The following is a 25,622-nucleotide window of genomic DNA, read 5'->3' on the forward strand; positions in this document are numbered from 1 at the left end:
TCAGGACCATCGCACCTACTCTAACTGTGTGTGTCACCGGACCCAATCTCATGTTGACCATGCCTCTTACCCATGCAGGGCCATTCCCATGATTCCTACACTAAACTTTATCCCATGAAGTAAACTGTCTCTCTTGCTTGGCAGATATTGTCTGTGGCATTGTCAGTCCTGATGCCATTTCACTCTCACCCCCAGTTCCAGGAAGATCAGATTTAACCTGATGTGGAGTCTTCTCCCCATTAGCAACTCTGCTGGAGCCATCCCTGGAGCTGCATGTGGGGTGGTCCTTTTACCAAATAGGAACCGGGATAGTCTGGTATCTAATGAAGCTGTAGGGGGTTTCTTCAAGCCTGCCTTCAAAGTTCAGGCTGCTCTTTCTGCCAGATTAATGGATGATGGATAGTATGGAGCTGTCCTTATATATCGAGTACCTTTCGACTAGGAAATACTGAAAAACCCTGCTGGAAAACAATGGCCTGTTATCTGTGATCAACACTTCCAGGAGCCCGTGTATTGCAAAAGTTGTGTGTAGTTTTTCTAACGTTGACCCTGTGTTTGACGAATGAACTCTGTGTACAATCAGCCACTTTGAGTGGGCATCCACAATGACTAAGAACATGGACCCCATCATGAAAGGACCAACATAGTTGATGTCTAACCAAGTCTAGGGTTTACTTGGCCATTCCCCCGAATGTGGAGGAGCTGCTGGAGGCAGTTTTTATCCTTTTTGGCTGTCTGGGCACAGCCCTATCAATGTGGCTATGTCTGCATCCAATCCTAGCCACCAGACATTACTTCTCACCAACATCTTCATTCTGAAAACCCCTGGATGACCCTGGTGGAGTTCAGCCAGTATCTGGCCTTTCCTTGGGACAATCCTGCTCCTCATAATAATATGCCGTCCTCTACTGTGATCTGGTCTCTCTGGGTCCAGAGTTGGGATGACCCTTCAGTTTCCCCCATCACCACCAGCTGTTTCAGTTTTGCCTGGATCGGATCTTTCTGCATCCAAAGTCTGATATAGTCAGCGGTGACCAGAAGGATGCCTCCCCCAGAGAATATAAAACCAGAATGGATTCATCCAGTGGGAGGTGGCTCAAGGCAATTTGTCACTTGGCCTCTCAGATGGTGTTCCAACTTGTAATTGTACAAAATCAGAATAAGAACCAACAACTGGATTCTACCTGAAGCTGTGGGCAGCACGGCCCTGTCCTCTTTAATTAACCCTAACAGGAGCTTATAGTCTGTTATTATTACAAATTTATGTCCATAAAGGTACTGCTGAAACTTTCTCACAGCAAAGATGACCACCAAACCTTCCTTCTATATCTGGGTGTATCTTCCTTTGATCGCCCTCACTTTATCTTCCAATTGGTGTTGGATTTGTCAACTCTGCAACCCAAGTGGGTCACTTCTCCTGGTCCACTGGAAAAAGGGCACAGGTTGATGTTACCCCAAAAGGTAGTCTTGTATATTGGTACAAACCTCGATGGGTATTCACTGTAGCATACTCTGGGAATCCTCATCTAATCACAATTGCATGTACGCATGGCTCATGTACAACCTCATGAAGGACAGTCCGTCATCTGACCAACACCACGTATAACCCCAATATTACCACCTTGCTCTTATACTGTGAGTCACTACTAACAAAAGCAAGTGTTCCTTATGCCTTCTTAACCATCCTATTCAGGTTCTCTGCCAACTTCAGGGATCCATGAATAATTACCCCAAGACCCCCCCTGCTCCTCTAACCTACCCATTGTCCTGCCATTCATTAAACATTCGTCCACCCTGTTCTTCTTCCAAAGTCCATCACCTCGCACCTAACACGGTCAAATACCATCTATCACTGGTCTGCCCAGCTGACCAACCCATCGATATGCTCCTGTCACCTACAATCATCTTCCTCGCTACTAATCACTCCATCAAGCTTGGTGTCGTCTGTAAATTTTCTTAACATTCCCCTACATTTTCATCGGTATCACTCATGTATATAACAAACCAGCCATTACAAGTGGAATTTAATACCTTTCCTGAGGCAGGTTTGGAGATGGGACAGCATTCAGTTGTGTCAGAGGTTACAGACTAGGGACCCAACCTTCCTGCTTCTCACCCACCTTTTAGTCCTGAGTGGGAAGGCTCATGGATGGACATCTTGCCCTGACGCCAACTAAAGCTCTTTAGTGAGGAATTATTGCCAACATAAGGACCACAATCCATTTCCACTGGTATTCAATCAGCAGCAGGATATCACATTGTCACCTGATACTACCGCTCTCCTGGTGGTACTAATGGCTTCAAGGAACTGACAGTGTCTGACTGACAGGCAACTCTTAAGCTAGGGATCCCAGGATAGATCCACCAATAATCAATTAATATCCTGATTGGCCCTCGATTCAGCCAGCCTTTCCCAATGAAGGTGATGTGAGGGTCTCCCTGATTACCACTGAAGAAGCAATGGCATGTAGATTATAGTCAGCTTACTGTTAGACAAGGACGAGAATTGGGAAATGCCTAAGTCCTGGCCAATCATTGACTTCTTATAAAGAATTAAGAATGAAATGTCAGTGACAGCAATCACCATGGATACATTGAGTGGTACACAATAGTACACTTGCTCTTAAGTTCTTGCTTCACGACAGTATTGTCAGCAGCAGGTACAGGGAGATGTGATCGACCTGGACAGAGAGAGACACACATGGTGTGGTCATTCCATTTCAAAGGCAGCTTGGAAAGTTTACCCCAGGAGGTGCCTAAATGGATGCTGACTGATTCATGTGACAGAAAGGATTAATCAACTTTACATCACTTGATCTACACCAAAACCTTCACCAGGACATCATATGACAATTAATGAAATGTGTTGATGAGTATATTCTGTGATGATGCTGTGGTTATAAGAGGTTATTTTGTCCTTTTTTTTGGAAGAGAGGTTGTAAAGGAGAGGCACTAAGCAGGCTACCAAAACCACAGAGTAAACAACTTGTGAAGCCTTGGGTTTTTTTTTAGAAATTGGAACAAATTAGCGGGTATTTGAGAACACCAGCCAATCCCTCTGCAAGTTCCCCTCCAAGCCAATCCCCACCCCCGACTTGGAAAAGTGACGCCATTCCCACACGGTGACTGGCCCAGAATTCTGGAATTCCCTCTTTCCGGCATTGTGGGACATCCCACAGCAAGGAGACTGGTGCGATTCTAGAAGGCAGCTCACCCTCACCTTCTCGGGGGCAATTAGGAACAGGCTACCCAGCCCAAGTCCCACAGAAAAAGCTCTGAATGACAGACCCATCTTGGTGCGCGACCCTGGATACGCAAACAAGTGTCATCACGTACTGAGGTTCAATCCGTCTCCCTGGGGTTGTGTGGGATGGGACTGGCACCCTCCTTGTTGAGTATTCAGACCGTTCCGTATCACCCGGTCCCTCGTAAAGCAAAGCACCTTTGGTCCAGCAGTCCATCAGGCAGCGGTCAGCACGAGGCGTTACCTCGAGACCCTCCCCCCCTCCCCGTGGAATAGGGAGAGAGGCTGTATCGTGTTGGCATGTCCCTGAGCAGACTGTCCGAACGCCTCACCGCTCTCCAACGAGCATCAGCACTGGTGCTGGCAAACGGCACTGGATTGGGGTCAGGGAGATCTGGGTCGAATGGGACCGAAGGGTCTGTTTCCATGCTGTACGTCTCTATCACTCTCTGACATCGGTGTTGAGGAGGGCACCTCAGTCTAACCTTTCAGAGTAGCTGACCTTATCAAAGGCCGAACTGAGATCCATACAGACTACATCTACCACCCTGCCCTCGCCAACCATCCTGGTCACTTTATCAAAGCACTCGAACAAGTTTGTGAGGCATGATCTCCCATGCACAAAGCATGCTGACTACTCCTAATCAAACTCTGCCTTTCCAAATGCAAGTACGTCTTATCTCTCAGAATCCTCTAAGACAGAGAGTGGTATTGGAGGGTTGTTTTTCAGACTGGCGGTCTGTAACCAGTGGAGTGCCACAAGGAGTGGTGCTGGGTCCTCTACTTTTTGTGATTTACATAAATGATTTGGATGCGAGCATAAGCGGTACAGTTAGTAAGTTTGCAGATGACACCAAAATTGGAGGTGTAGTGGACAGCGAAGAGGGTTACCTCAGATTACAACAGGATCTTGACCAGATGGGTCAATGGGCTGAGAAGTGGCAGATGGAGTTTAATTCAGATAAATGTGAGGTGCTGCATTTTGGGAAAGCAAATCTTAGCAGGACTTATACATTTAATGGTAAGGTCCAAGGGAGTGTTGATGAACAAAGAGACCTTGGAGCGCAGGTTCATAGCTCCTCGAAAGTGAAGTCGCAGGTAGATAGGATAGTGAAGGCGGCATTTAGTATGCTTACCTTTATTGGTCAGAGTATTGAGTACAGGAGTTGGGAGGTCATGTTGCAGCTGTACAGGACATTGGTTAGGCCACTGTAGGAATATTGCATGCAATTCTGGTCTCCTTCCCATCGGAAAGATGTTGTGAAACTTGAAAGGGTTAAGAAAAGATTTACAAGGATGTTGCCAGGGTTGGAGGATCTGAGCTACAGGGAGAGGCTGAACAGGCTGGGGCTATTTTCCCTGGAGCGTCAGAGGCTGAGGGGTGACCTTATAGACGTTTACAAAATTATGAGGGGTATGGATAGGATAAATAGGCAAAGTCTTTTCCCTGGGATCCGGGAGTCCAGAACTAGAGGACATAGGTTTATGGTGAGAGGGGAAAGATGTAAAAGAGACCTAAGGAGCAACATTTTCACACAGAGGGTGGTATGTGTATGGAATGAGCTACCAGAGGAAGTGGTGGAGGCTGGTACAATTGCAACATTTAAGAGGCATTTGGATGGGTATATGAATAGGAAGGGTTTGGAGGAATATGGGCTGGGTATTGGCAGGTGGAACTAGAGTGGGTTGAGATATCTGGTCAGCATGAACGGGTTGGACCGAAGGGTCTGTTTCCGTGCTGTACATCTCTATGACTCTATAATAGAAGCAGCCTGAATGGGTGTGGTCAAGCTTTCACAGATCAAAGATCAGCTTTAATCAGTTGCTGTTGTGGCCTTGAAGAAGTGGAAGCTATTTTTCCCTCTCTCCATTACAGCCTAAAGCTGGGAGTTCTCTTCCTGGGCTGCTGGATGGAATGGGAGACAAAATCTGAATTTGCTGTTTTGCCAAAGGTTGTGTTTATGGGATGTTACAATACTGGAGCAGTTAATTAGTAACAGTTACTGTATCTATTATTCTGTTAAGTTTTCCAATAGAATGAAGTTATTCTAAATTCCTCTTTCTTTGCTAATATTTTAAGACAGTGTTTAATTAAACTGTGTTTTGCTTAATGTCGAGTAGTTTGACTGATTGGATTATATCTGGGACATGGCACTTTACATTTGCCTTGAAAAGGTTAGGGTCTAGGCTATCTTCTTAAAATATTTTGAGGGAGTCTCATCTGGTCCACAACAATTCTGATACAATCTTTTGCATTCGCACACCTAGTTGACTTCAGTCTAATGGTTACAGGATCTTACCTGAGTGTTACTATGATTACTGATGGTTGTGCACAAGCTGTGATGAGCGTGACGATGAAAAGGAATATCAGGAAAGGGATTAGTGTGTTGCACGTCCGTTCACACTTGCCAGACACAGCATAGCCATTTTCATTCAAATAAGTTTTCACAATGACCAATCGGAGCTGATTTCTCTGACCGACTGTAGGGGGCGTTATCACCTGCCGGCTTTGAACACAGGCACAGTCAGTGTAGTTCTTCATCTGTAAAAACATATTTGAGACTCAGGAAGAGGAGCACTCTTTTAATTTAATTAGTCTTCTTTCAGTCACTGCAGGAATTCTCGAGACAGCTACTGCACAAAGTGGTACCACTCCTATGCAGCTGTTCTGTAACATAATTCAATCATTTTCCTGCTAAACACAGACATGTCAATAAAACAATTCCTTAAGAAAATAGCAGGAACTTATTGATATATGGAAGAAAAGTTCAATTACTGGAAGGACGTCCACTATTTCACTACCTCAGATATTGCTTATTCTCCATTAGTCGTTATCCTTTTACACTACATTATAGTTATCCCTCCTTTACATACAAATTGCCCTTTTTAATCATAAATCCCCCAAGATTTCTTTCAGGAAATGTTAGAAAAAATACTTATTTAAAGTTGTGGTTTCTCTCCCTCACCTTTCTTAAAAAAGTCAAAGTTGGAGCTGCAATTATATCCTGCAGCATTGTTTTCACTTTTGTGTTACAGAGATTAATATTGGAATTATTCCACCTGCCTTTTATTATAGCAATGTCCTGAACTCTGTATTTATTGAGTGAATGGCTTAAACTTTTCCTCAAATTTTATTTAAATAGTTTAGTGATACTTAGTGACATTAATGTTGATTTTATCTTCATTGACTTCAACGGAAATTAAAGTCTCCAATTTTACACTCATGCATAAAATCAAACTCACCCCCAATGCATCCTCACTGTGTGTGTCAGACAGCTATAGAGGAACGTTATTTTGACATTCACAGCCGTGTGGTAGCAGTTACTCACCCCTGTGCTTTCATTGACAACATTTGAACAACCAGCCAAGCATGGACTGAAGTACGTGATTCCATCTGATCCACAGACAGGCTCGTACTCATGGGTTCTGCACGCACAATTCACATTGCAGCCCCCTGTTAGATTTCTGTGAGCCATTGTGAGTGAAGGGCTGAAAGGAAAATACAAAGAGCTGTTTGTAATGCCATTCCCTCTATTAACAAAAAGTACTGAGCACGCTATTTCATTATGCCTTTCAAATAGAACGATAGCCATCAAGATTTCTTTTTGCTGACAGTAGATAGGTTTAGGCAGACATTGAAAATGTCCTTCTGAATCTATGTCCCCAGTCACTAATTAGTGGCTAACAACTCTGCAGGTCATATAATGGTCAAAGCAGGTCAGTATATTTCAATAATTTCTGAACCATCTTTCTTTTTTTTCTCTTTTTCTATGTCAGTTGATATAAACTTCCTTTGCTCCCGTATCTTCAGGAGAGATTTAGGAGCACAAGGACTCATGTTCATCCCTCAAGCCTGATCCAGTATTTAGTGAGGCCAATGCTGATTGGCAACTCAATTCCTTTGGTCCAACTTTGAATTTTTTTTCTGAGAAACCCCCAACAATAAAGTAAAACACTATTAAACAATCCATAATTAAACTGTAGTATATATTTATAAATAACTATTATGCATTGTAAAATGCTCACGTATAATAATTATTTTAGTTTAGCTTTTGTTCTCGTCCTAAGAACAAAAACTATTCTGTACTTGGTACAATTTCCAAATGACAATGGAATATTCATGTAAACTCTAAGCTTCTGAGGAACACTGATTGAAAAACACTGGTGTAAATGTTGAAATGTGGTATATTTCTTCTACAAATTGAGAAAAGGTCTTAAAACATTCAGAACCGTTGAAAGATATGCTGGCAAAACTCTTCTGTCATGTTGTCGTCTATTATGAACACACGGCTGACTTTCAAATAAGTGCTAAACAACTTATCTCAGCATTGGGGCTGTATTCATATTTTAATGGACAGTTTTAAGAGATTATTAACAGGTTATCTGGCTTTGATGTGGATGATGCTTTATTATTTATTTTGCACTTACTATTTGAAGGCATTTAATTTTTAGAAATGGGTTTTATGAATTGAGAGGCTTTTTTTCCCCAGCATGAATTGTTTTTGAAGATGTCAGCGCTGTTACATTATTACAACCAGGAGAGACAATGGCCCCTCGTGGTATTACTGCTGGAATGTCAGCACAGTTAATGTTCTGAGGATCTGGGTTTGAATCCTGTCATGGAAGATGGTGGAACTTAAATTCAATTTTAAAAAACCTGGAGTTAAGAGTCTAATGATGTCTGAATCTAATTAATGGGTGGAAAAATCCATTTGGTTCATTGATGTACTTTAGGAAAGGAAATTGCCATCCTGAATTGGTCTGGCCTACATGTGACTCCAGACTCACAGCAATCACTCTTAAGTACCCTCTGGGATGGACAGTAAATACAAGCCTAGTCAATGATGTCCTCATGCTGGGAATAAATTGAAAAAGAATTAGAAGTTTATTCTTTTAATGCCCATTCCAAAAATATCCTAAGGTCTGTTCATAGTCAGTGTCTTGGAGGATACATGGGGTGAATGGAGAGAATACAAAATGGCTGTGGAGACATGAGGGGAACGGGGAAAGTTATAGTTTCACAATAATAGAAACAGGAGTAGGCTATTTAGCCCGTCAAGCTTGCTCAGTCATTCATTAAGATCATGGCTGATCTATCCATCATCTCAGCTCCTTCTACCTGCATTATTCCCATCACCCTTAATTCCCCTTCCATGCAAAAGCCCATCCAACTGTGTCTTTAATATATTTAATGAAGCTGCCTCTACTGCTTCCTTGGGCAGAGAATTCCACAGATTTGTTACTCTTTGAGAAAAGCAGTTCCTCCTCATCTCTGTCCTAAATCTACTCCACCCTAATCTTGAGGCCATGTCCCCTACTCCATCTCACCCACCAGTGGAAACAACTCTATCATCTATTTCTTTCATAATTTTATATGTTTCTATAAGATCCCCACTCATTCTTCGAAATTCTAGCAAGTACAGTCCCAGGAGGCTCAACCTCTCCTCATAGCATAACCTCGTCATCTTCAGAATCAACCTGGTGAACCTCCTCTGCACAGCCTCCAAAACCAGTATATCCTTCCTTAACTGTGCACAGTACTCCAGGTGTGGCCTTGCCAACACCTTGTACAATTGCAGCAGAACGTCCCTGCTATTAAATTCAATTCCTCTAGCAGTGAAAGCCAACATTCCATTTGTCTTTCTGATTACCTGTTGCATTTGCAAAACATTTTTCAGCAGTTCACATATGAACACTCCTAAGTCCCTCTGCACAACAGCATGCTGCAATCTTTCACCATTTAAGTAACACTCCGACCTACTATTTTTATTATGGGCTTAAAAACAGTTTTACAGAGATCTCCCAGTGAATTCTAACAGGACCCATCCCAGAGGACATGCTCCTGTCAAGTTCCTCAGTGACTCGAGAAACCTGCACACTGCCCGGTCATGTCTCCGAGAAATTAAAGCCTGAGCAGAGTTGGTGGCCTGGTGGTATTGCCACTGGACTAGTATTCCAGGAAAATGTGCTGGTGACATGGGTTTGAGTAGTACTTGCTGAATGGCCTTTCTACAAAACAGCACACCCATGTAACTCCTATTAAACTCTTCAAGTGCCATTAAATTATGGTGCCTTTAAGATAATGGTGTGAATTGGCTCATTGTAGTGATTGGAGCGAGGGCCAGGTGGATCTCATTGACTATGAGATTCTTGATTGGGATTGGTAACTTGGGGCCATCAGGAAGCCCTGGCTGACAGATATAAACAGGAGATTAAATAGAGTCTCCACATTCTAGGGACTACGTCTGAACTGGCTAGTTGGAGCCCATGTACTGGGCTCATGTGAATATAAAGGGCTTCTTGCTGACAGGATACCAGCCTCTGAGCAGTTATTTCAATCAGGGAACTCATATTCTATGAGATCCACCTGGTTGACCTCATTACAGTCACCATAGCCTCAGAGCCTATCAAGCTGAACTAATTCTTGAAGCTCTTAGACATTTGGATATGTACATGAATAAGAAAGGTTTGGAGGGATATGGACCAGGAGCAGGCAGATGGGACTTGTTTAGTTTGGAATTACATTCAGCATGGGCTGGTTGGACCGAAGGGTCTGTATCCGTGCTGTATGACTCTATGACTCTTATTACTTCTCCTGCACTGTTTACAATGTCTGAAGTGAAGGTTTTAGCCCGGAGTGCTGTTTCTGCCGCCTTGTTTCTTTGCTAAGTTCTGCTGACTGCTTGTTTGTTCAAGTGCTTGCAGCTGGTGATTGACTGAATATTCTTACCGTGGTAAAATATTTAAGAGTGGAAAATTTACTTGCCTTCTGAAATATTTTTGTCCTAGGTCTAATGGATTTTTTCCACGATTGTTGCTATTTCAGCAATGATGTTGACTGCTGATTACCATGTTGTATATGCTGCAGAACCAATCACTAACAGCTAATGGTTGGGGTAATGCACTTTACCAACCTTCCTTTCAATGTGTTATAATATACTTCTGGCTTGGGTGGGATTTGAAGCCAGAACGTCTAGGTACTCTACAACTGCACAATAAGAGTCTCCCACAATCTCCCTTTCAATACTGAACTTCAGAGTCCATTTGGTTATTTGTGATAAAGGATGAACCACGAGTGTATCTTAACATGAAGAGGCAGTGACCTCAACAAAATGTCATTTATTACACAATAGCAGTAGGTGCAAGTCACATCGGCTAGTTAGGTTCAATACCTTCGACAATGACTGTATACCTATTTCTATTGGGATCTCGAGTAACTCCGCATTTCTCTATCCAAAACTATATGCTGTCATCAAATTGAGTGGAGCTTCATGCCATCTCCAACACTGACCCTTTTCTAAACATCACATGACCCACCAATAAGGATTCAACATTGCCAGAGTTTGAAGTCTGTCATCAGTTGGTGTCATTTTGCAGAATGAGCTGTGCACTGATCATGACACCCATGGCACTGAATATCAAGCAATACTTCATAGAGGAACTCTAAAATTCTACACATGACAGACTGGAGTTTGCTAGCACCATCACTGACTGTATTTTAGCCTGAATGGTTTGTACAGAAATTGCTTAAATGTTGAAATGTAAAGATCATAGCGTAAATGAGATTAGTCAGATAGTTCCTTCATTCTTAATTACTCCTTCACTTTAATCATTTGTCCTCTTGCTACCACTTCTAAATTAAACCTGAACGTCTCTCTAAGTTATACATAATCTTGACAATTTTCAACATTACACCACTGCAATTTGACAAAAATATTCCTGTTTAATCAGACTCTATGATTATAAATGTGAAAACACTTTGCATATATCAGACTGTATGACCAACATGACATGACTGGTTTTGTGTAAATAGAGATATTTTCCAACAGTGATTTAGCAGCTTGTTTCACACCATGCCCACTTTATGTTTGTTTGAAGTCAACGGAAAAGAAAGTCACTTGCAATGTGGAACGGGCTGTCAATTTGCTATCATTGAGTTTGCACTACTGCTGAAGACCAATTTCACCGTCACAAGCAATGCAAAATTCAAATTACAGAACGGAAGTGCAAAATGTAAAGGAAGATCACTCTTACCCTGTGGTGTATGGTATATTAATACCCCCAAGGTTAATGCTTTCACAGCCAACAATGAAGAGTGTAGAGAAACACAATAAAGACACCCCACTGCAGATCATAGCAAGTTTTGCTGATTCTCGTGCACCAAGTTTGAGCTTTTTAATTATGTAGCCCCCAAGGATAATGCCAACTCCAGCACTGGGAACAATGATCACACCTGGAAGTAAAGCAGAGCATTAGCTTACAAATCATATACTGAACAGAAAGCTATACTTCATACAGGAACTCTAAAACTCTACACATGACAGACTGGAGTTTGCTAGCACCATCACTGACTATTTTAGCTTGAATGGTTTGTACAGAAATTGCTTAAATGTTGAAATATAAAGATCATAGTGTAAATGGGATTAGTCAGATAGTTCTTGCATTCTTAACTACTTCACTTTAATCACTTGTCCTCTTGCTACCACTTCTAAATTAAACTTGAACATCTCTTTAAGTTATACATTTTGTTACAACTTTCCCACTCAATTTTGTATCATCTGCACTCGAGGGAAGTAACTCTTTCGCAGCCCAGACATTAAGGTATAAGGGTCCGGTTACAGTTTCTCAGTTAATGCCCCCTGTTTCATGTCTATGTAACCAATACATTATCAATTCAAATTTCCCCATTGTTTTAATTTCTACAACAAATTGTATGTGAAAAAAAATGAACATTTATTAAATCTACTCTCAAAGACCCAACTTTCCATTGGGTCTTTCCATTTTTGAATGAATTTATCTCATTTTTTTCCATGCTGTTTCTAAATTTCAGTTAAAAAATTCCTAGGAATGCCACCCTAAAAATTTGAAAAGTATTAGCAATTTTTTAACTTTTCATTCTGCTTCTGCAAGTGCCTTCTGAATCAAATTGAGAATCATGCTGTTTCAATTTATATAGCACTATTTTAGTTAGTAAAATGGCAAAGCTAATGCTTAACGGAGAAGTTTAGGAAAATGGACATTGATTCTGGAAGAAAAAAATTTAAGAGCCACGACTGAAAGATTGGCCTTTCAATCCTCTAGATTAAATATTCAGCAGGAACTGGCAAGAGGCCTCAGTAGACACAAGCTATTACAAAAGTTCCAGTTCTCAGGAGTTTGACTTAGTTTCCAATTAAAATCAATTTATTTTGATTATTCATAAAATCCCTGATGCTGTGGCATATGGCTCTGACTGAGTTTTTCTTAAGAAATATGAGTGCCGGCAAACGGAGATAACTTTGTAGAGTGACAAAGAAGTCAAAACAGGTTAGAAACATCTCAAAAATTTAAAAAAACACTGAAGTGAGGAAAATGTAAACATTTTAGACTAAATATTAAATGTAGCGGAATTCATTTTTCTGAGAAATCCTGAACAATTATTCGTGACTGGATTCCGTAATACAATTTATCCAAATAAAAAGCTTAATTCTACAGCACCGTGCATGAACTCTGGCCTTTCGAAACTGTTTAACTAGCCATTTGTGATGAGGGCAAACTAGTATCGACAGCAATTTAGCCTGAACAGATCATTTGGAGACACCTTGGTTTGTATCCTGAGATATTTGAATTCTGTCTCCTCGTTCAGTTCGTTGAAGCTGCTTCAGCGAGCAATGGAACTCTAGATAGGAAGTTCCTTCCAGTACAACTCCAAGTGGGTGTCAAGATAGGCTGGATCAAAGAGAAGTAACAATAAGCCTACAAACTGGTCCATGAATTGGACAGCTTCAGTCTCAAATGGAAAGAAATTGGATTCAGCAACACTGTGGTGCTAAAGGAGAGAGAGAAAATTCCCTGAAAATTGTTATATCTTTCTAAATACTGCTTTGGGAATAATTATACTGCCCAAAACTTCTTCATTATGCAGACAAAATGAAGACGTTGATTTAAACTGTTGTCTTTTATCACAATTAGTTCAAGCAGACTGGGACTTATTGTTAAAACTTGGTTTCAGTATGAGCTCATGCCGGGTTCAGATCTGTGTAATCAGACAGAATGTTATCAAGTCATTTCAACTGAAGACAGATGCATTACATGGCCTGAGGACACCCTGCTTTTTTCTCTTACACCTTGGAAAGACACAAGGGGGGATTCTAAATGAAATAAAGGGAAGGCACGTTTGGACCAGATGGGAGGTGGAAATCAGTCGAAGTTTCTTTTTGGCCTAAGCTTTCCCCCAGGCTCCCCATTGCCAGCTTTTAATGGTAAGTGGGTTAGCAATTAGCCCAATTAAGGAAGTGGGTTGAACATGGAATATGAAAATGAGACCACAATTTTTAATCACCATACTATTAATGCCATCTACTGGATGAATATATGAGGCATGTGTTCAAACCCCACCAGGGCAGATGGTGAAAATTTTAAGTTCAATTAAAATCCAAAATGAAAAGCTAATGGCTACCATGAAATCATTGTCAATGGTTATAAAAACCCTTTGGTTCATTAAATCTGCCACTCTTGCCTCAGCAATGTACCTCAAAGGGCAATTAAGGATGAAAAATAAATGCTGAACCCAGGTGTGATATCCACATCATTCAATAAATTAAATAACTTTACCGCTACTGGTTGGGCTTTCTGAATCATCAGGGAAATCAGCAACTTCCTCAAAGGAAGGACTTGGTGGGTTCAGGAAGTCATTGCCTTTACACTTACTTCATGGATTCAGGAGAGTCTGTGGTCAAGGCGTCTGCATGCCCTCTCTCCTTGAACCTCCCACCTACTGTGTCACCAGTTCCCTCCCATTTGAACCTTGACTGTGCTGTGGTGATGAACATTCCACTCCCTGCCCCACTGAAAGAAGTCTCATGACACCAGGTTATAGTCCAACAGGCTTGTTTGAAACCACAAGCTTTCAGCGCTCTCCTTTGTCAGGTGAAGTGACTTCACCTGATGAAGGAGCAGCGCTCTGAAAGTTTGTTATTTCAAATAAACCTGTTGGACTATAACCTGATATCATGTGAATTCTGACTTTGACAACCCCTGTCCAATATTGGCACCTCCACATCGCTATTGAAAAAAAAGCAGGGTACCTGAGTGTGGAATGGATCCCTGATATCACTGACATTCTGCAAATGTGTTGCTGGTCAAAGCACAGCAGGTTAGGCAGCATCTCAGGAATAGAGAATTCGACGTTTCGAGCATAAGCCCTTCCTGATGAAGGGCTTATGCTCGAAACGTCGAATTCTCTATTCCTGAGATGCTGCCTAACCTGCTGTGCTTTGACCAGCAACACATTTGCAGCTGTGATCTCCAGCATCTGCAGACCTCATTTTTTAATCACTGACATTCTATGGAGTTAACTATCGACAGTGTGGAGGTGAATTCAGAATGATGAGTTTCTGCTTGCCAATCAGTCAAAATTCCACTTCTATTGTAACTTAACACAATAGGAGGCCATTTGGTAATGGGAAGCTCCTTGAAAGGCCACTTCAAATTAGTTCCATATCCTAACCTTGTGTCTATAACTCTTCAAGTGTCCATTCTCCATTTTGCGTATGAGTAATATCACAAGCAAAGTTTCCCAAGCTGGAACTATTAGCTTCTCTAATCAAAGGTATTTTGGAAATGGGCAAGCGTGTATCATATTCTTTGACAGGGTAAAACATAAAGTCATTTTAAGCATTTGAGGTTATGCAAGAGTACATCACCATTTGGGAAGGTTTGGTTACTATTAGACAGTCACCTCCTTTGATTTTGATTATGACACTCTAGTATAGGAGTTAGCAGATTAGTTTAGTTATAATACAGGATCAAAGGATCTAAATGCGCTTAAGTTTAACATCTGTTAGTGTGTGATTAGTTTGGAACTATACAATCATTTCTGACTTTTATCTTTTCTGATGGTACCAACTGAATGTGTAAGAATATTTGACCTTGCCCACCCTGTAAAGGGTGACATTTGTTAGCCACTTATACATATTTTTAATGTATTTTTTTAAGTTATTACTCACTGTGTAATCCTCTGTATTATTTTGATGTTGTTCTGTTTAAAGTTATAAATAATTTTCAATCTGTTGTTAAATGTAAAGCTGTTCTTCAAGATGCAACAACGACAGTAAAACAATATTGCCCAGCAGGATCCATTGAAAAAGCAGACAGTCAATTGATTTTTTACATCTAGAAGTGCTCTTACACACAACTGAGAAGTTTTTACTCCTGATCACAAATTAATCTAATAACCACCACCAGTAAATCACCCATGTTCTCCAACTGATTAATTTATATGCAAAGTCCATTAATGACATTGCAGATCATTAAAGGTAAAGACAATGAATTAAAAATGATTGATTTAATCAACAACTCTCACAGATGCAGTAAGGTGTGACTGACTTAATTTGGAATTCACATGAGGCAATGTGTTCATCATGGTTCCTAGCCTGATGGTCACCATGCACTGTATGTGCTTCACCCAACCAATTAGAATCAAATCATGCACTGCCTGATCCAGGGTTCAGGCATACATGAGTTAGGTTGTGATTTGGAAAGGTTTAAAAAGGCCTGCTTTTCACTGGTTTATTGTGCAGAAAGCAGCAAGAATACAAAAGAAGAATGAACCCCAGCCAACAGAGGACACGCTCCACTTTAAATTAGTGGAATTCACTGCCTCATTAAGAGTCATTTCTGCTGTGATAGTTCTGATTCCAAGGCAATTTGTGAACCTTGTCTAGATCCACTCATGCCTGGAGCGGTTTTGCCTTTGGTCAAACCCTGAACCTTACAATTAATATTAAACTGAATTTCAGAGTCCTGTACTAGGATGTGATCAGCCGGTTATGGTTATGGTTATCCAGCACTTTGCGTATGTGCTTCTTGTGACACCTTTTAATCTTTAGCCTGGAGATGTTCAGCACTGAAGCACAGTTTCTGGTCAGAATTTCCAATTGCTTTGATGTACATTTGTGGGCATGCTGTGTCAGGACTTTATAACCAAGGAACATAGATTTTGCATAATTGAGGTTTATAAAATCATGACGGGGGTAATGGATAGAATAAATTGACAAAGTCTTTTCCCTGGGGTGGTGTGGTCCAGAACTAGAGGACTAGTTTTGGGTGAGAGGGGTAAGATGTAAAAGTGACCTCTAAGAGGCAACTTTTTCACACAGAGGGTGGTACGTGTATGGAATGAGCTGCCAGAGGAAGTGGTGGAGACTGGTACAATTACATCATTTAAAGGGCGTCTGAATATATATGAATTGTTAGAGTTTAAAGTGATTTGGGCCAAGCACTAGTAAATGGGACTAGATTAGGTTAGGCTATCTGGTCGGCATGGACAATTTGGACCAAAGGGTCTGGTTCAGTGCTGTACATCTCTATGGCTCTATGACTCCAAGTGCAGCACACTTTCCCTCCAGCTACTTCCATTATATCCCACATGAAGGGTGCTTGGAGGCTGTGCATGTGCCAGAAGCCTTCCACTGGTGGAAGAATGTCAGGCAGTCATATTCTGGCTCATTTGATGCAACAGGTTTAGGTTACAACTGAACAACTCAACATCTGTGTTTGTACTCCTGCGAGGAAAGAGCTGTGAATTCTAATCGCTAACAGTGGCAGCTGACATTACAAATCTAGTCATCATGTAGGAAAGATACTGCTTCTAGATTTTTAAAACGAAATAAAATGTGTTCAACTTGTACATAAGTAGTAAACCCCAGAGACTGAAATGTTCATCAACATGGATTAGGAACTGAGGAATAGAATGTGTTCATTGGTCAGGTTTTTCGCCTGATGCATCTGAGATGGTTTTGCTTGACATGCATCAAGTGTTTATGATCTGATTATTTTGATAAGGAGGAAAGATGAAACTTAGATGGCATGACTTATATGTCCAAATTAATATTCATTTATATTCCTTTCTGTTAACTTCGGTTAAATGTTTTTGGCTGTTTTCTTTGCTAATAGATACTTTTCCTTCAGTTGTAGAAAACAAGTAAAAAGTCTCATTGTTTCAATTTTGAAATAGATTTTAGAAGCTATTTGAATAAATACATGAATGGGAAAGGTTTAGAGAGATGTGGGCCAAACACAGGCAGATGAGACTAGTTTAGTTTGGGAAACTTGGTCGGCGTGGATGCGTTGGATTGAAGGGTCTGTTTCCGTGCTGTATGACTCTATGACTCTAATTATGTTCAATGTATTTGCCCCTCACTCACCAGAAAACATGCTTTCAGCTGCAAGACGGTGCCACCACTAATATTATTTAAAGGGTTAGAAACCCAATTTACACTGTGACTTATACTCACTTCTGCTGCTGTAAAGTCTTTGGACGTACTGTGAAATGGTTTTTGGCAGGTGTTTGGTGAGTCTGGCAGGCAGAGGGAACAGAAGTAAGCGACTGCCAACAGAAACTGCTGCAGCAGATAAGGAGACATCAGTGACAATTCCAACGGTCCTGCAACATGACAGGGAGGTAGCACAGAGGGAGGGGAAGATCTACACGATGTTCTCTGATGGCTTGGAGTTGGGTTCCTCCCAGCTCACTGACAGTGCCAGGTGACTCTGCGTGTGTGCCATGCTCACCTCATCCATGCCAACCAGGTAACCTAAACTGATCTGATTCCATTTTACTGTATTTGGCCCATAACCCTCTAAACCTTTCCTAACCTGTCTAGATGTCTTTATTAAATTATGAGAGGCATAGATAAGGTAGATAGCCAACAGTCTTTCCCCAGTGTAGGGGAGTCTAAAACTAGAGAGTCTGGGTTTTAGGTGAGAGGGGACAGATATAAAAGAGTTCAGAGGGGCAATTTTTTTCACACTGAGGGTGGTGAATCTTTAGAACGGACTGCCAGAGGTAGTGGTGACAGTGAGTACAGTGTTGTAATTTAAGAAACATTTGGACAGGTACATGGATGGGATAGGTATGGAGGGAGATGGAGCTAATGCAGGCAAATAGGATCGAAATTAATTGTGAAAAGTGGGACTGCGTGGACAAGTTGGGCCGAAGGGCCTGTTTCTAGGCTGTTAACCTCTATGATAACAGTGGTTAATGAACACTGCAGATCAATTTTTTTAATTATTAAGTCTATCTATAAATATATAGATGCATAAATAGTCATGAATAATTCAGAGATGTGTTTCAGCCATTAATAGATCAAGACATCCTTAGAAGATGCCTCTCCATTTACTTTCCTGGTGAGTTTTCCAAATGAGAATTTCCTTCCCAGTTTATTTCTTGTGTTACCCTTGGCAACATCCCCTGGCAACTGTTGTTGCTGTTGAGCTCTATAATATATCGGATGACAAGAACAAGGAATTTGTTTTATTTGGCATGGTTCATGCGATGCAGCTAAGAATGGTGCAGTGGCAGGGTCTAGAACTTTGGTATTGCATCTGCCAAAAATATTCCACTATGGGTATGCATAGCTCATGGCCAACAAAATTATTATTTTTATTAAGCATTCTTACCAGTTCAAGTATCTAAAATGGTCTCTGTGCTCTCCAGGGACTTAAAAACAATTTTCTCTTGCAAGTTAGGATGGGAGCCAACTCCACACTGAGTTCAATTTCACACTGATGTTATAACAGCAACTAATTTATATTTTTATAACTCCTTTAATGTTGCTAAATATCTCCAGGCACTTCATAAAACTAGGTGAAAGTGAGACCAAAAGAAAAAATGCTGGAAAATCTCAGCAGGTCTGGCAGCATCTGTAAGGAGAGAAAAGAGCTGACATTTCGAGTCAAGGGTCAGTTACACCCGAAACATCAGCTCTTTTCTCTCCTTACAGATGCTGCCAGATCTGCTGAGATTTTCCAGCATTTTCTCTTTTGGTTTCAGATTCCAGCATCCGCAGTAATTAGGTGAAAGTGAGGACTGCAGATGCTGGAGATCAGATTCAAGATTAGAGTGGTGCTGGAAAAGCACAGCAGGTCAGGCAGCATCTGAGGAGCAGGAAAATCGACATTTCGGGCAAAAGCCCTTCATCAGGAATGACCTGCTGTGCCTTTCTGACTTCACCAAACTAGACAGGTAGTAAGTGGATTGAACAGTATTGTGCTGGAAAAGCAAAGCCGGTCTGGTAGCATCCGAGGAGCAGGGGAGTCAACGTTTATACCCGAAACATCGATTCTCCTGCTCCTCAGATGATGCCTGACCTGCTGCGCTTTTCCAGCACCACACTCTTCGACTCTGACCTCCAGCATCTGCAGAGCTCACTTTCCCCAGGTAGTAAGTGGATGAGTGATGTCTAAAAGTTTAATAAAATGGAGATATTTTAAGGAGGCAAAAGTGGAAGGACTGAGCTTTAGGGAAGAATTTCAGAATTTGAAACCTGGACGACTTAAAACATTACAACCAATAATGAGCCAACTAGATTGAGGAATTCACAATAGACCAAAGATGAAGGTATGGAAAGTTGTCAGAGAGTTGTCGGACGGGAGGAGCAACAATAAAACAATCAGAGCAGAGTGTGAATCCAACAGTTAATCTTTATCGGTTTAACAGGGTGATGGGTGAGAGGAAGTAAATGGGGGATGCAATACATGAAGTTTATGGAGAGTGCAGGTTGAGGACGTGCAGAGCATTGGAATATTTGGGTCTCGAATTAACAAAAATATGGATGAAGGTTTTCAGAACTGAGGCAAAAAACATAACTGTGATCTAAATAAGATGGTTTTAATAATGGAGATAATGTGGCATTAGAAGTTCAGTTTAAGAACAAATAAGATGTTGAGGATACAGTCTGCTTAACTCTGAGATAGTGGCCAGCAAAGATCACAAGGGAAATGTAACCAAATGTGTAAACACATGTTTATATTAACATGTATTAAAATGCCTGAAAACATAGAGCTGACTTTATTGTCTTTACCAAATGAGAGTTATCTTCACATCCAACCTGGCCAATTACTTCTGGTGGCTATGACCACCTAGCCTCTCTGTGGCAACACCTCCTGACTCCTCAAAGCCTGACCACTATCTATAAGACACAAGTCAGGGGTATGACAAATAGTCTCCACTTGCCTGGATGAGTGCAGCTCCAATAATGTTCAAGAGGATGGAAACCATCCAGGACAAAGTCCCTGCTTGATTGGCACCCCATCACCACCATCAACATTGGGTCCATTTGCCACTGATGCGCAATGACAGCAGTGTGTACCATCTGCAAGATGTACTGCAGTAACTCACCAAAGATCCTCTGACAGAACCTTCCAAACCTGCAACTTCTACCACATACAAGGGCAGCAGACACATTGGAACATCATTACCTGCAAGTTTCCCTCCAAGCCACACACCACCCTGACTTGGAACTAAACTGGCATTCCTTCATTGGTGCTAAGTTAAAATGCTGGAATTCCCTCCCTAGCAGCACTGTGGGTGTACCTGTAATGACTGCAGGTTCAAGGAGGCAACTCACCACCTCCTTCTCAAGAACCAAGACAACTTATAAATGCATAAGCAGTGAAGCCGACAAATAGTTTATTTTAAAAACTGCCATTCATGAAAGTCAACAGAATACAAAGGTTGATGAACAAATTATATTAACACAATGTACATTATTGCACTGAAGAACTTGATCAATGTATGGGACAGACATAGCACACTATTGCATTATAATACATTGATTATATCAAATAGTGATTGATGACTATGGTTTATGCAGTAAGCTATAATGATTATATCTACACTAACTTCAATAAAATTTAGTTGGACAGTAAGCATTTAGCAGAGCAATCTCTCCACAAATGCATTCTAGACACTGTTACATTATTTTAAATTTGTAGTTCTGCTATAACTGAAGGTTAATTTGTTAAAACCTCTTTTGTAAATGTCATGAAAATTCTTTTTACAATATTAGGTAAATTTATCAGCCAAAGTTAATCAATGCTTTTTTTAAAAAGCATAAATTCCAGGAAATGCTAGCAATTTGTCTCCCTATCTTTGCAAATTACTTTACAGAGTTTCCACATTTAGCATCTGCTGGCACATCCACAAACATTGCAGGTGACACATCTTCTCTAGATCCGTTGCCGAACCAAGGGATAAGTGGACCACTTAATACGAGACTGATCATGGTGGTGCTATATTTGGTGTCAATGACCCTGGACTGAGACAGAGGGGAAAGAAAACATCAGATGTTCTTGCTCCTGATGGCTATCAAGCTTGAGAGTGCATTTTGCCAGATGTCAAGTGAGGTCAGATTCGGCCTCAGAAATGAGGTCTGACTTGATCAAATTGCTGACTGGCATTCACATTCTAGTCTGCTTATCGTTGAGAAATTGCTCAACAGCTAGCTCCTGGGTAACTGCATCCCTTCAGGGTAAAGGAGAAATAATATCTGATCACTCATCAGGCAAATTTCAGAATGGAAATCTTTCATTTGTATAGCCCTTCTGCTGTAAACATCCCAGTACGTGACAAGATGTATCACATCAGTTAATATGGACAAGTCTGATCAGAGACCTTTGGAAATTAACCGGTATCTCTAAGTATTTAGTCTAATGTTCTAATATTAAAAACACCTATGTTAAATTTCTAAAATTATTCCTAAACTATTGGGATGACTTTTCTGCCTCGGTACAGCCTATGGAAAGAATATGTTCATGAAGCATCCCAAAGATGTTATATACATAATTAGATGGAACACTGCTCACATTTGCTTATTGTCATACAAACCTCTACACCTGATCAAATATACTAGGCACAGGCATGAGACAATCTGATCCATTTGGTCATATGTGAAATAGGAGTCTATAATTCAGGCATTATAACCTGATCTATGGTCCAAGAAAATCTATATTTCTACTGCTAACAGTAACTTTGCAACCCAAAATGTTAATGTACACATCTTACCAGTGTAAATGCTTGCATTAGATGCTGGGATGCCAAACTGAGATTCAATGAACTTGGGAATGAAGGTAATAAAAGCGGTGACGATGGCACTTTCTGCTGTGTATGACAAACTCACAAACAGGAATGTCATGTTGCTCAAGATCCTGACAGCAGCTTTGGGAATGTCTATAAAAATGACAAGAGAAACACTTTCACCGTGAATGAAACACAATGGAGAGGAACACCTATGGACAGCTAATGTAAAATATAGCCCATTCGCACTTTGTAAATGGCAATGTCTGAATTTATCGTTCAGAGAGATGGATAATGAACAAGGCAATGTGTGCACAGTTCTTGGAACACGTAGAACATTTGTACCTTTGTACAAATTGTTTGTACTCAGAACATGTAGAACATTTGTAAGATAGAGATATCAAACAGGGAGCACAGAAAGTGCATTTAATTAACAATTCCAATGATGTTATTGTGTTTGAAATGCCACCTGTTTTTCTTTCTCCACAGTTGCAAACCGACCTGCTGGTATGTACGGCACTTTCTGTTTTTTGTTACATTTAATAGCAGATTGACTCATTCAGGTAAACTCAAGTAGAAAATCACCAGATAGCTATTTTGGCCAAATCCACATTGTCCAAATAATGACAGTACTATGGATATTAAAAAACGAGTGGCCAAAGTTAGAATTTAAAACAAATGAGTGGCCAAAGTTAGAATTTAAAACAAATGAAAAGTAATAAAATCAGCAAAAATATCTGATGTGGAGGTGTTGGCATTGGACTGGGGTGGATAAAGTTAAAAATCAATGACACCAGGTTATAGTCCAACAGGTTTATTTGAAATCACACAAGTTTTCAGAGCTCAGCCCCTTTGGCAGGTAGCTAGTGGGGCAGGTTACATAGGACAGAGAATTTCCAAGGAAAAGATCCAAGTGTCATACAAATGACACAATGTATTAGACAAACCTAGATTGTTGTTAAGTCTGTAATCACTTAGAATGGTGATGCAGGTTTTGATTGATTAATATGCAAATCCCAAAATCTACTGCCCCAAGATAACTTAAAGTTTTAACAGTATATAAAAAAAGGCAAAATTTTACCAAGGGTCAATATGACATAATGCCCACCAGTGCATAACAGTCAATAACTGGATTATAGTCACAGGTGTGAGTTAATAATGTGAAACAACAATCCTAATTTAACAATTTCAATCTGCTTTTCTTTGATGACAATGTAGCAGCTACTGCAAATTATGATATTGGTATGAATTTTAGAAGAGCACAGATACATTAAGAATACGTACTGAAGATAAACATTCCATCTATGAGGTCACTCCTCAGCTTCCGATGCTCCAGCGAAAACAGTCCCAGCCTGTTCAGCCTCTCCCTGTAGCTCAAATCCTCCAACCCTGGCAACATCCTTGTAAATCTTTTCTGAACTCTTTCAAGTTTCACAACATCCTTCCAATAGCAATATTCTAAACATGGCCTACCCAGCCGCAACAAGACCTTCCAACGGAGGAAAGATCACAGGAGGCTCCCAAGCACTGAGGATGTCACCTAGACAGGGGACGAAACGTCTGCAACACAAATTCCCAGCTCAGTGAACAGAACCACAACCTCTTAAGTATACTCCTACTGCATTATTACTCTTGTAAGGATTCTCTGGATCTCTCCTGGCTACACCTGATATTTTTCTTAACCAAACCCTCAATTTCTTTAGTCATCTAGCATTCCCTACACCTACCAGCCTTTCTTTTCACCCTCATAGGAATATACTCTCTCTGGATTCTTGTTATCTCATTTCTGAAGGCTTCCCATTTTCCAGCCGTCCCTTTACCTGCGAAAATCTGCCCCCAATCTGCTTTTGAAAGTTCTTGCCTAATGCTGCCAAAATTGGCCTTCCTCCAAGTTAGAACTTCAACTTTTAGATCTAGTCTATCCTTTTCCATCACTATTTTAAAATGAATAGAATTATGGTCGCTGGCCCCAAAGTGCGCCCCCACTGACACCTCAGTCACCTGCCCTGCCTTATTTCCCAAGAGTAGATCAAGTTTTGCACCTTCTCTAGTAGGTACATACACATACTGAATCAGAAAGTGTTCTTGTACTCACTTAACAAATTCCTCTCCATCTAAACCCTTAACGCTATAGCAATCCCACTCTACGTTTGGAACGTTAAAATCCCCGACCATAACCACCCTATTATTCTTACAGATAACTGAGATCACCTTACATATTTGCTACTCAATTTCCCGCTGACTATTAGGGGATCTATAATGCAATCCCAATGAGGTGCTCATCCCTTTCTTATTTCTCAGTTCCATCCAAATAACTTCCCTAGATATATTTCCGAGCATATCCTCCCTCAGTACAGCTGTAATGCTATCCCTCTTCAAAAATGCCACTTGCCCTCCTCTCTTGCCTCCCTTTCTATCTTTCCTGTAGCAATTGTATCCTGGAACACTAAGCTGCCAGTCCTATCCTTTCCTGAGCCATGTTTCTGTAATTGCTATGATATCCCAGTCCCATGTTCCTAACTATGCCCCTTCCTTGTTAGGCCCCTTGCATTGAAATAAATGCAGTTTAATTTATCAGTCCTATCTTGTTCTCTGCTTGCTCCCTGCCTGGCCTGACTGTTTGACTTGCTTCTCTTCTCAACTGTACCAGTCTCAGAATGATCTCTTTCCTCACTACCTCCCGAGTCCTACCCTTCCACCTTACTAGTTTAAATCCTCCTGAGCAGCTCGAGCAAATCTCCCTGCCAGCACATTAGTCCCTTTCCAATTCAGGTCAAATCCGTCCTTCTTGTACAGGTCACTTCTACCCCAGAAGAGATTCCAATGATCCAAAAATGTGAATCCTTCTCCCATATACCAGCTTCACAGCCATGCGTTCATCTGCTCTATCCTTCTATTCCTAACCTCACTACCGGGCGTAATCCAGATATTACTATTCTCGAGGACCTCCTTTTTAAATTCCTGCCTGACTTACTGTAATCTCCCCTCAGAATCTCATCCTTTTCCCTTCCTATGTCATTGGTTCCAATGAGTACAATGACCTCCTGCTGGTCCCTCTCCCCTTGGGAAAATTCTATACCTTCTTGGAGACATCCAATCCTGGCACCAGCAAGGCAACACACCATTCTCATTTTTCGCTGCTGGCCACAGAAATATCTGTCTGTGCCTCGAACGAGCGAGTCCCCTAACACAATCAATCTCTTGGAACCCGATGTACCCCTCATTACACTAGAGCCAGTCTTGATACCAGACACTTGGCTGTTCGTGCTACATTCCCCTGAGAATCCATCATCCCCTACATTTTGAGATGGGGATAGCCACAGGAGACTCCTGCACAGCCTGTCTACCCCCCTACCTTTCCTGGAGTTAACCCATCTATCTGACTATCTACAACTTTTCCCCCTTCCTATAACTGCATCATCACACCCCTTGCTCTTGTAAATTCCTCATCGCCTCTAACTGTCTCTCCAACTGATCCATTCAATCTGATGGGATTTGCAAGCAATGGAATTTATTGCAGGTATAATCCTCAGTAACCCG

The 25,622-nt window shown here is 41.0% G+C and overlaps 1 protein-coding gene across 1 annotated transcript in view; it reads right to left on the reverse strand.

Annotated features, from left to right (window-relative positions):
* The window catches only part of LOC132815285 (solute carrier organic anion transporter family member 5A1), a 182,737-nt gene that overhangs the window by 12,496 nt on the left and 144,619 nt on the right, over positions 1-25,622 (reverse strand). Inside the window, exons 4-7 of the mRNA XM_060824123.1 lie at positions 22,071-22,235; positions 11,279-11,477; positions 6,574-6,733; positions 5,545-5,786 (exon numbers count right to left, since the gene is read on the reverse strand). Coding sequence (XP_060680106.1) covers positions 5,545-5,786; positions 6,574-6,733; positions 11,279-11,477; positions 22,071-22,235 — 766 coding nt within the window. The remainder of the gene's footprint in view (positions 1-5,544; positions 5,787-6,573; positions 6,734-11,278; positions 11,478-22,070; positions 22,236-25,622) is intronic.

Source organism: Hemiscyllium ocellatum, chromosome 4, assembly GCF_020745735.1.
Source record: "Hemiscyllium ocellatum isolate sHemOce1 chromosome 4, sHemOce1.pat.X.cur, whole genome shotgun sequence".
Classification (NCBI taxonomy): Eukaryota; Metazoa; Chordata; class Chondrichthyes; order Orectolobiformes; family Hemiscylliidae; genus Hemiscyllium; species Hemiscyllium ocellatum.